Source organism: Phyllostomus discolor, chromosome 12, assembly GCF_004126475.2.
Source record: "Phyllostomus discolor isolate MPI-MPIP mPhyDis1 chromosome 12, mPhyDis1.pri.v3, whole genome shotgun sequence".
Lineage (NCBI taxonomy): Eukaryota > Metazoa > Chordata > Mammalia > Chiroptera > Phyllostomidae > Phyllostomus > Phyllostomus discolor.
This window is the reverse complement of record NC_040914.2, coordinates 43,505,650-43,517,342: the sequence shown is the minus strand read 5'-3', so window position 1 is coordinate 43,517,342 and position 11,693 is coordinate 43,505,650. Positions and strand designations below refer to the sequence as shown.

General features: G+C 63.2%; 1 protein-coding gene across 2 annotated transcripts in view; it reads left to right on the top strand.

Moving 5' to 3' along the window:
- The first annotated feature begins 855 nt into the window (after positions 1 to 855).
- The window catches only part of HOMER2 (homer scaffold protein 2), an 85,637-nt gene continuing 74,799 nt past the window's right edge, over positions 856 to 11,693 (top strand). For both annotated transcript variants that reach the window (XM_036013166.1, XM_028502238.2), the window contains exon 1: positions 856 to 1,049. In XM_036013166.1, the coding sequence (XP_035869059.1) occupies positions 1,045 to 1,049 (5 nt within the window). In that variant the 5' untranslated portion in view covers positions 856 to 1,044. The remainder of the gene's footprint in view (positions 1,050 to 11,693) is intronic.

Below are 11,693 nucleotides of genomic sequence, written 5' to 3'. Positions count from 1 at the left end.
CGTGGCCCTGCTCCATACACTCCTTCCCGGCTTCTCGCTGCCCGGGGATGCCGGGCCCCTGGGGGCGTGTGCCCCCAGCAGGAGATGACCCTGTGGGGGGCCCTGAGGGGGCGGAGGTTAGGCTGCCCCAGTGCTGGCCCCTAACAGGGAGTGGGACCGATACAGGGAGGAGGAGACCAGGAGACGGCTCCGCTGGTGGTTCCACGTTCGCCCCTCCGATTCCCGCGCTCCAGGAACAAGGACAAGCTTGCTCAAACCTCCTTAAAAGCCATTAATTACCCCCCAGCCCACAGCCCTCATCCCATCTTCTCTCAAGGAAACCCCAGGACACCTGCTGCGGGTTAGGATCCTCCCTGCCCTGTGGGCCCCCGCTGGTCCCCGGAGCCACCCAGCCCGGCCAGGGACCAGGGGCGGGAAGGTGAGGGGCCTCGAAGGGCACGGCCCCGCCCATCTCGGTTCTGAAGATCCTAGCTCTTCTTGGAATGCGTGACCTTGGGCGGAACGCTCCCCCTCCCGGGGCCTCCCCTTGCCCTCACCTGCAAACGCAGGGGAGCCCCGAGCCCCCTGGGCTGCGAGCGAGACTCAGGCTAGGCGGGCAGGCGGGCAGGCGGGCAGGCAGGACGCTGGCCGGCAGCTCTGCGCCGAGCCCGCAGGGGGCGTGCGGCGGGGGGCGCACCGTCACTGGATCGTCAAGCGAAGGGGTCTGCCTGGGAGGCGGGGGGCCACCGCGCACTGGCAGCCCCCGCCCCTGGGCCGGGCACACGGCCTGGGGGCCACGAGGTTACGTAAGGAGTGGGGCGGGGCGGGCACCGCCCCAACGCGCGCTGCCCTGCCCCCGGTGGCCCAGCCCCCCCGCCCCCACCTGCCTGCCCGCGCGGCGGCGGCGGCGGCGGCAGTGGCAGCGCAGCCCGCGGAATGGAGCGGCGCCGGGGCTGAGCCGGGCGCGCAAGGGCCGCCGCATGTGCTTCCCGGGGAGCAGCTGCCGAGCGGGCGGACAGCGAGCGCGAGAGGCCGCCTCGGAGCAGCCGCGGGAGAGCGCCCGAGATGGGGTGAGTGAGCCCCCGCGCCACGGGGCTGCGGGCCGCCCCCCGCGTCGGCTCGGAGCCCCCCCGAGCCCGGAGCTAGTGCGCCGCCGACCCCGCGCCCACCACCCCAGCCCGCGCGCGCGGCCCTCCTGTGCAAGACGCCCGGCCGCTGCGCGGGGACAGGCAGGCGCCAGGCTGGCTTCGCAGCCTCGGCCATGCGGCGGTCCCCTCGCTCCCGGGCGCGGCCAACTCCAGGGCCTGTGTCTGGGAGCGCTGGGAGCAGTTTGCCCTCCTCCGCCATGGGGTCTATTGCAAACAAAATGGAAATCCAAGTTTTCCTGGGAAGGAAGCGCTAACAGCCCCCCCCTGCGCAGGGAGGGCGGACTCTGAGACGACCGAGATGGGGGCCGTCTGAGCAGCTAGGTGAGGAGGCTCCGGGCTTTGAAACGAGGGAGGAGATGCTCGGCGCGAACTTGAAATTCTCCGTCGTCGATGTGGCTAGTGCTTCAGAGCCGGCAGGTAATTTAAAACTGCAGGGCCGGTTTCTCCCGGCGGCTGCTCTCGGAGGGGCAGGCGCGGCGAGGCAGGGAGCCACGGTGCCAACAGCAGCTACCTCCCGGCGGGGTTCGCTCCCCCCCGGGGGAAGCGCACTTCGAGGGGGTGTCGGCAGCGGGCAGGGGAACGGTCACCATGCCCGCTTCGCAGATGAGGAGGCGGAGGCCTGGCTCGGGTGGGGGACTTCCCCCCCCCCCCCGGGGGGTGTCGGGCAGCTGGTGAGCATTCGTAGGGGGACCCTGTGTGTGGGCAGAGGGGAGCCACGGCGCGGCCTGGGAGTGGGGGGTGGGTTTGCAAGTGGACTGGCGTCTCTCTGAACCTCTGACCTCTGCTACAGAGCCTAGCGCCCTTCTTGCAGCCCTTGTCATGACCCAAGGACGTGTGCCCTGTGCCCTGTGCGTCCGGAGGTCTTGCTCTCCCGTGTGGGATGGGTGAGCAGGGGCAAGGAGCAAGGAGGTCCTGGGGGCTGGACCCGGTGCCCGTGGGTCAGTGGCTGCACTGTGTCTCGCTCTAGAAAAGTTTCTGGGGTCATGTTTCTTTGTGAACGGTGTCTGTGAGGTCTGCCAAGTGCCTGAAGGAGTCAGGGGCGGGCCAAGGGGAGTTCTCAGGAAGGGAAGTACGAAGGCTCTGGGCCACCACGGACAGGACGGACGGGGGGACAGGCAGGGGCCAGGGGGTGTGCTCAAGACCCTCGTGCAGATGGACGAGGCTTCTCATGTGCGGAAACTGGGAGGGTTCAGCAGGGGCGGCCCGGCTGGGAGGCGGACACACTGTAGCATTTCCAGGGACCCCTCGGTAGAGCAGGACAGGGCCACTCTTCGGGCAATGGGGACCTTGTGGCTCTCCGATTACACACTTTAAAAAAAATGTATTCGAAGAAGGAGTTGGCAGATTTAGATCTCAAGATCAAAGATAAAGGGATCTGGTAATTTTAACTTCCTGCTCCCCCCCAACTCCCAACCCCCCCCCCCCCCCCCGCCAGCCAACACAAAACCAAGCCAATACACTCGTGTGATCAAAAACAAATATTGAAACTCTGGCTGGCTGAGATCAGGTAGTTCCGTGGAAATGAGAATGTTTACACATAAAAGCTTAAAGAAAATATCAGAAAATAATGTTTGTTTGTGGAGAAGGAGGGAGGAGGAGCTTGGGGGTTTTGTTTAAACACGGGGACACGTCTTTCATGTAATTTTAACATCGCCCATAAATATCTATTACTCACGTCTCAGAGGCGAGGGCTGGTCTCTGGGGCCCCTCCCTCCTGCTGCCATTTGTAAGGTGCCCACTCCGTCTATAATTTATGGGAGCGCACAGGCCGCGGCTGTAAACCGAGATGGGGCTGGGGCTGGGGCTGGGGCTGGATGCGCCGTGTGGACAGAGGCGGGCGGAGGGAGCCGTTCCCACTGAAAATAGAACCAGTGTCATCGTCCCTGGGAGTGGAGCGGGTCGGCGGAGGCGGAGCCGGGCAGGGGCGGCCGGCCGGTGACTTCTGTGTGGCCCCGCGGGCAGGGTTCGAGGGGGAAATCTGAGTCTGCCTCTGCCCACTCATGGTGCTTCTCCCCCCTCCGTGGTGCCCGTGTCCTGCTCCTCTTCTGTGAAGGGTCTCACCGCGTGTGCTGTGTCCAGAAGGGCTGCGTTCTCACTCCCCCGGAGACAGCTTCTTCGTGCCTTCTTCGCCCCTCAGACCACCCCCCTGCTCTTCCCCCCCCCACACTCACACACCTGGCCTCCCTCCCAGGGACTAGAGAGGAGCCAAGGCCAAGGGCAGCCTCGCCTGCCGGCCCGCGCGGCCGCCCCGCCGGTTTTCTTACCACTGGCTCTGCGGAGCGGGTGGCCAGGCCCTCCTCTCACCCAGCCAGAGCCCCTCGGCCCCCCGGGGGGACTCTCCGTCCCATCCCTTCTCGCCTCCTCGGGAAACACTTCTCCATCGTCCGCCGCCTTCTCTCCGGCTCTTTCCTACCAGCAGACAACATGCCTCAGCTCAGTGCCGTCTGCTAGGACTCTCGGTGCTGCCGGAAATGTCCCGTGTCTGCACAGTCCCGTGTGGCTGCCACACGTGGCCGCTGGGTACATGGCTGGGGTGGCTGAGGGCCTGAATTTTCCATTTCGTTCACGTTTAAACAGCCACGTGCCAGCAGCTGCCACACGGGGTGTGTGCACTGTGGCTTCCCTCACCTAACCCCTCTCTCCTGCCTCTGTCCCACATCCTTGCTCCCCTTCCCCTGAAAACGTCTCCACGGTTCCTTTCCTTTCCCCCTCACACCCTGCAGTCTGGCCCCTGCTCCCACCTCTCCACTGAGACTGCCGGGGTCGCAGACCACCTGCAGGCTGCCGGCCTGCGCCCTCCTCCTCGGAGCACCCCCCCACCCCCCCCCACTCCTAGCTCCTTGCCACCTGACGGTTCCTTTTGCCCCTTGCCTGACCCCTGAACGATGGGGCTGCTGGCCCCGGGTCCCTCCCGCCGTCACTTCTCTCTTTCTAGGCCGTGCTCCCCGCCCCCAGCCGAGGCTCCATGTGCCGGCTCCTGGCCGACGAGTCCTGAGTCCCCTGCAGGCTTCTGCCCCTTCACCGCGCACGGAGCTCTTGCTGCTCCTTCCGGTTCTCTCCGCCCTCTGTCTTCCCCTGGCAGGCAGGGACCCCGCCATCTGTCCATTCGGTGAGCGTTATCCCGGGTTCTCCTCTCCCCACCCCTCCCCCATCCCGTCCAGCCCGTCACTGGGTCCCAGGACCCACCCCCAGGATCTATGGGGGTGCATTCTCCTCCCTCCGTGATCAGCGCTCCCGCTCCGTTCTTGGCGACTGCTGCCTCCTTCCCCGACTGACTTCCCGACGGGCCCTCCAGCTTCTACTCTGGTCTGGGGTGTCTCCAGGCTGTTTGCCACACTGGACCCCCCAGCAACCGGCCTTTAGAATCGCAGGTCACACCGCTGTTTTCCTCATATGCCCTTCGGTCGTCAAGAGGCCGGCCTGCGCCCCATTTCCACCTCGCTCGGCCAGCCGCTCTGCTCGCCCCTTGCCGCCCTGTGCTTGCATGGCCTCCTCGGCTTTTCCCGCCCTGCCTTGTGACCTTTGACCCTGGCCTTCCTCCCGCCTGCCCGGGTGCCCTTGGCCTGCTTCTGGACACACCTCCTTCTGTTCCTTCAGATTTCAGCCTCAGGGTTGAAATCCTGGATCTCGAACAGACTCTCCAGTTGCTGCCACACACTCTGCTACTCAGTCTGTCCCGTGCGCCCTGGCTCCTCGCCGACACAGGAACACCTTTGTTCCCAGGGCGCACTGCGCCCTCCGGGCCTGCCTGCTTGTGTACACTCTCTTCCCCGGTGGCACCCGGCGAGGGTCAGTCTCGCCCTTTCCACCCGTGCGTCCCCAGACCCAGCCCGGTGCCCGTCACCTCAGAGGCCCCCGGTGAATGTTTTCTGACTGAGGTAATGCCTGCCGAGGCCGGCCAGCCTTACTTGGACGCTGGCCTGGAAGTTGTGATAGTGTCTGGACCACCTCGTGCATAGCTTGCTCAACTGAGAGTCGCCAGGGCTGGGAGGGGAAGATGTCACATTAGGGTACAGTTTTCTTCCAATGCTACAGCAAGCCCTCTCGGCTGTACGGTGGCGGGGTCGGTTTTTGGGCCACGGGCTGTCACCTGGGTATCGGGGTGGTGCGTTGTCTTCTCACCTGCCTGCGAGAGGCCCGCAGAACAGCCCAGCCGGCTGGTCTACTGTGGTGACCTCCAGCTGATGTCGTCAGTGTTTACAAACCAGATCTGCCGTATTTCTGTCTCGCTTCAGTTTACGCTCCTTTATTTTCTCCAGCCAAGATTACATCGCAGTGCGCGGAGGCCACAATCTTTCTTGGTCATCGGACACCCCGGGCCCCCTCTCGGTAATCGATGCCGGTGAACTTTCTTCTGATGTTCATTCCCTCCGGGTTCACGTTCCACAGCTCCCGAACCACACCGAGCCGTGCGGTTCCGACGAATCATGGCCTTTTCTCCGGGGTTTGCGTTAACCAAAACAGACACCGATTCCCAGGCGTGCGGGGGACACTTTCTTCTCTCGGTCCTGCTTGGGCTTTCTCACACTTCCCTTTCTGAGGTTCATTTCGCCTCTGCATCTGTAATGCAGTTGGAGAGTTTGCTGGAGACCCTGGATGGGCAGCCCTGCCGGCTGGTCCCTGCCCTCGGGGGGCTGATAGTTTGCAAGGGGAGATGAGCCCCATATACCAGTACCGGCTCTGTCTGTGGGTTTACGCAGAAGGTTGTGACCCACAGCATGTCTGACGGAGGGGCGGGGGGGGCGGCCAGCCCTTTGGGATCCATGCCCCATGAGGAGGCGCTGGGCAGGCTGCCAGCAGTGAGCAGGACTCCCGTCACTCGGACGGCTGCCATCTCTCCCCTGTGTCAGAGCTGGAGGGATGCACGGTGCTGGGGGTCCTGGGGGGGGGCACCTCACAGATGTGCATCACTGAGTGGGTGGGAGGGGGGAGCGGACACTCTTGCCGTCCTCGTCAGAGACGGCGCTGCCTCTCCCGGCGTTGAGGGTTAGGGTGCAGCCCTGGGCACAGGGGACACTTGTCCACAGTCCCCTGAAGGAGGACCCGGAGTGGAGGGATGATGGCTTGTTTCTGGCTAACGCGCTCAGTGCTGCTGCGTAAATCGCCAGTTTCTCTTCCCTAATGACTCCCCAGGACCTTGGAGGCCGCCGTCAGCAGACCCGTCCGCTCCCTCCCTCCGCCCCTCGCTCCGTGCCGTGACCTGTGCTCCCCGATGGCCTTCGCCCCGTCCCACCCCCCCCTTTCTTTAAACACGATGGAAATGGCGTTGCTTTCTTTTCTAATTATAAAAACATGACATGTTCGTACTGAAACACGACAGCAGGAAGAAGTGGAAATTACTTGTCATCCCACGTGGCGGGGACAACCTCCAGCATCACCCGGTCTGTGCAGACTGTCCCTGGGCACGTGCGTGTGTCTTCGCGTGGAGAGGTACACACGTGTCTGCAGGGAGTGTGTGTCATGTCACACGCCTGTTCCGTAGCACACGTTTTTAACGTAAAATGCTAAAATGCCTCGAGTGGGCGTTTTTCCATGCCAATAACTGTAAACCTACACCACCGCCATTTAAACCCACCTCTAATTTGTCATTTTGCGGGCGTTTATACGTCTCTGTAAACCTGCTTAAATCCTTTGTCGCACCAGGCAGTGCATTTCTTAAAAAAAAACTTTAAAAAGACATGTTGACAGTCCCTCAAAGCAGTTGTTGGCTTCACACGCGTCACTGACAGAGGAGAACCGTGGTGGAGACCGAGATCACGGTGGGCGCCGGGTGCTCCGCAGCGGCGGCGGCGGCACTGTAATTTGGGGTGAGTCACCGCTCCCCAGCGAGCCTTGGTGGGAATGCACGGAGTCACCGAGGTTGCTGGGGGCGGCTGGCAAACCGGGGCCCAGCTGCTCGGGCTGCGTCTGCTTGTTTGGAAGTGTCAGGGCCCCGAGATGCCGCCTGGAGGCCGGGGCGGGCAGGTTCCCTGCCAGGGGGCGGCCCCGGGGCCCGACCGGAAGTGCCCCTTGGGCTTCAGAAGCCCCCGGTCTGGTGGGCGCCGCCCCCCCTCCTCCACAGGATTCCCTTGGCGACGGGGAGGACAGGAGGAGGGGCATGACAGTTCTGGCTTCCGTTGTAAGGCAATTTTTTTAAAAAGCCCCAAACCTGGATGAATCCTGTGGTCTCTCACCTCAGCCAGCACGGACACTTAAAGCCTTTGGGAAGAGACGGCCCCTGGGTCCGTGGAGTGGGAGTGGGATCTCCCCCCCATGTTTGGAGAGAAAGGCTGCCTTCCCCTTGGTCACCCGGGACGTGCGCCGCAGCCCAAACACACACTTACAAACGGTGGAAAAGCATTTTCCAGAATATTAGACATCTCAGGTGCCCCAAGCCCTGACCTAATAAATATTGAGAATTAGACTTTGGGTTTCTTTCCAGTGAAAATAAAGCGAGCAAAACAAAGCGTGGCGAGGAATTCAGGCCGAAGCTTCTGATCCGCGTTAGTTTTCACACGCGGGTCCCTAAGTGCGGCCGGCTGTCCGCCTGCACGTCCGGGGGCCGCGCACACGGGCTGCCGCCGAGCCACGCGCACAGCCGGGCGGGGAGCGCGCGCCCTGGGAGCCCGCGGGCCTGCGGAGCGCAGCGCGCTGCGTGTGGGAGGGGCATCGGGCTGGACCCTCTGCCGAACCAGCACACGGAGAGGTCCCCGGCAGCTCTGCCACTCGTGCTGTTGGTCGTGTGGCATCGTTCTGGTAGAACGTGCTGAAATTATGTTTCACATTAGCTTGGTAGGATCAAAACATGCTTGTGGGGAACGCATTTAGACCTTTGTCAACAACCACAGAGGTTTATTTTTTTAAAGCAAACTATCTTTTTCTTTTTTTCTTTTTTTAAAGATTTTATTTATTTATTTTTAGAGAGAGAAGAGAGGAAGATAGAAACATCAATGTGCGGTTGCTGGGGGCCATGGCCTGCAACCCAGGCATGTGCCCTGACTGGGAATCAAACCTGCGACACTTTGGTTCGCAGCCCGCACTCCGTCCACTGAGCTACACCAGCCAGGGCCCAGAGAGGTTTTTTTTGAAAATATTTTTATTTCCAAGACTGGTCGATAGTCATCTTATTGTTCCTCTGAAGAACTGGGAGCCATGGTGTCCCCCTGTCCCCCGCGCAGAAAGGCTTAGCATGAGGCACCGCCACCAGCCAAGGCAGTCCGCCTGAGAGCCGTGCTGTAAGGAACCCTGCGGTGTGCGGGGTTCTCTCCACCGAACTGAGGCTGGGTCCTTCCCTGGGCCTCGAGTGGGAGCTCTGGGTCCGGATGGCCGCCGTGGGGCTGGCTGGCCCCGTGGCCCCTCGCCCTCCTTCAGCTCCTGGGCCTCGGGGTTCGTCTCCGGGTTATGGGGCAGAGGGCGTCCCCAGGGAGCCAATTAGTGAGGACTATGCGGACCCTGCTGCCTGGGCTTCGGGTCCCTTCTGGGACCTTTAATTGGCACAGACTGTAATTGGAGTTGTTCGGATACATGGAGGCGAGGCGCGTGGCTTTGACGTCTGCTGTCTTGGGGAAGGCGGGTGACGGAGAGGGTTCTCCTGGGGCAGAGGAGGGGGGCCCGCAGTGGGAGACCCCACGGGGGCGGGGGGGCGGGGCAGGGCTCTCTCTCCCTCCGTGCGGACTGGGGGTGGCGCTGGCCATCTCGCCAAGGGGTGCGTTCATTGCTACAGAGGGCCGCTGGTCCGGCGGGGCTGGGGAGGGTGGGGAAGCACAGGCAGGTGGAACCCCAGCCCCCGGCTGGCTGGGTGAGCTCGGACAAGCTGTCTGTCTGAGCTTCGTCTGTTCGGTGAGCGAGATGACTGAGTGAGAAAACGGATGTAAACATTCAGCAGGATGCCTGACGCATGGGCACTCAGTGAGTGGTAGCCACGTCTATCGGTACCATCATCATCATCGCCACATCTGCTTTGGGTGGGCGACCGTGGGGGTGGGCAGGGAGCTGCCTGGAGTAAGTACAGCTTCGTGAATGGCCTCGAGGGGCCAGTTGGAGATTCGAGAACGTGGGTTTTTAAAGGTGGTGGTTACCACTGCTAGACCTGGGAGCAGGGAGAAGCAAGCAGTCCCAGGCCAGCCGGTGGGCAGGCATCTGCGGCTCACCCTGATTAGACTCCCAAGTGCACTGCCATCCCCAGCCCTGGGGACGCCGCCGGGGGGCGGGGGAGGGACACCCGCTCCATCTCCATCAGGTACCTTCCTGCCCTCGCTCCCCTGAGTAGCCAGTCACTGTTCTGTTAATAATTCTTCCAGACCCTCTCTAAAACACGCATTGAAATTCTTGCTTGCGTGACCTCCTTGAGTAATGAGATCTGTGAGTTCATTAACCGCCATGGGAAGTGGGTTTTCTCGCTCCAAGGGAGCGTATCATCTTCGGGGGGGGGGGGACGACCACGAAGGTGGTGACTTGGGGGGTGAGCTCAGTGCCTGAGGGCAGAGGTGGCGGGGGGTTGGGGGGCGGCTTCCCCGTGCCCTGACTTCGTGTGTGTCCCCGGGAAGACGGGCCGGGGGCTTCTGCACACCCCTCCCCTCCCCCACTCAGTGGGTCCCCCGCTGGCCGGAAGCTGAGGCGGTCAGAGGAAGTGAACCACACCACACACCCCCGTCTGGTTCACGGGTCCAGTCCTTTAAGCGTGAGGCGGGGAAAGGAGGAGGCGCGAGCATTGCCTCCTGCGAGGACGAGACTGTGTGTCCGCTGGCGCAGGCCCGGGCTGCGCTGCGGCTGGGCTCGGAGCGGGTCGGGGGGTTTGCTGCGGACCAGGGGGCACACACCCTCCGTCGTCCCAGATCTATACGCCCGACGGGCGTGTGGCGTGAGCCGCCTGCTAGGGTCCGACCAAGTGGGAGGGATTCGTGGCCTCGTCCTCATCGGTCTGGCGTTGCAACCCTGCCGTCGCCCAGCCACATCCACCTGTCTTCCCTGCGCCCTGCGTGCTCGGCCCAGGCTCCTCCATGTCGTGGATCGCACGACACATTTCATCATAATCAATGTCACACCCACATATTACCGTGACCTGCATCTCCCCCGCCTTGGCTCCCCGGACCAGCGCCGCCCCCTGGAAATGCGAGCACACCTCCTGTGACCTCACGTGCTCCGGTGTCCGCGTCAGAAACGTGGAAGAACCGGGTGATGTGAATTGTAACGTATTTTAACCCAACCTACCCTAAGTTTTACCATTTCAACATGTAGTCAGTGGTGAGTAAATCAGACGTGGTCCCTGTGCCCGTGGGATTCGCACTCCAGGGAGGGAAGCAGGCACCACCCGTCTCTGCCGCCCCCCCCCGCCCCCCCAGGAGGCACCTGTAAGCGGACCCACAGATAAAAATACCCGCAAGTCGCGCTGAGGGCCGTGAGGGAAAGAAGCAAAGGCTGAGACCGGCGTTGAAACGGACGGTTGAGACACCTCTCAGGAGAGGCGACACGGAAGCCGCCGTCTCAGGTGGAGAAGAACAGGAGCAGAGCCCTCGAGGTGGAGAACGGAGCAGGTGCGACGGCCTGGCGTGGGAAGGAGCTGCTCAGAATAAGAAATGGAAATCAGACCCGCGTGGTGGGACGGCCAGGGTGAGGGGGGAGAGCCCGGCGTGGGGCTGGGGAGGAGTGGGGGCCATGAGGTCGGCCGTGGCACAGCCTCTACTTGAGACGCAGCGAGGTTCGGTGGGACGGGAGGACTCGATAGATGGGGCCGGAACACGACCCCCGTCTGTGTGAAGAGGATGACTCGGGTGCTCCGTGGGGCATGGAGTGGGAGGGGGCAGGAAGGGAGGCCAGGAGACAGTGACGGAGTCCCTGGGTTTCAGGTACACGGGACACTGGCGGAGGCTGAGAGGGTTGACGAGCAGAGGGAGAGAAGTGGGCAGGTCCCACAAACGGTTGGAGATGGGTTTGCCGGACCCTCCAGAGGGATTCCGTGTGGGGCGAAGGAGGAGGGAGAGGGGGACATAGAGGGGGCTCCTTTGGTTTTCAGGGTGAGCATCTAGTAGGCGTGGGGAAGTCTAGGGGGAGGGTTGGAGTGGGGCGGGGGAGTCAGGTTCAGGCGGCCACGCGGTAAGCTTGGGGGGACAAGCGGATCTGGGGAGCAGGCGGGGAACTGCAGGCACCTGGGGCTCAGCAGAGTCGGGCTGCGGGGGGACCGGCCCGGCTCTGAGTGGAGGGGCAGGCGGAGGAGGAGAGAGCTCGGGAGCCTGGGGCGCCCACGGCTGGGGTGGGGTCGAGGAAGAGCCCCCCCCCCCCCACAGAAGTTGGAGGCGGCGTGGCTGGGGAGGGCGGTGGTGTGAGAGTGGCCGACGGAGCGGCGTGTCCAGGAGGAAGGCTTGGGCATCGGTGCTCAGTGCACCTGGGACCAGGCAGCGTGACGGCTGCTGGTGGCCCCGACCAGAGCCAGCTCAACGGCAAGGCGGAGCCAGGGGCCCGGCGGGTCGGAAGTCAAGTGGGAGGCCGGGAAAGGGGTTGTGCGGGGACTTGGGGACCACCTCCTCACCACGGTGACCCCCGGGGAGCAGAGAAGCCGGGCACTCACCTGTGGGCAGGCTGTGGGCGGAG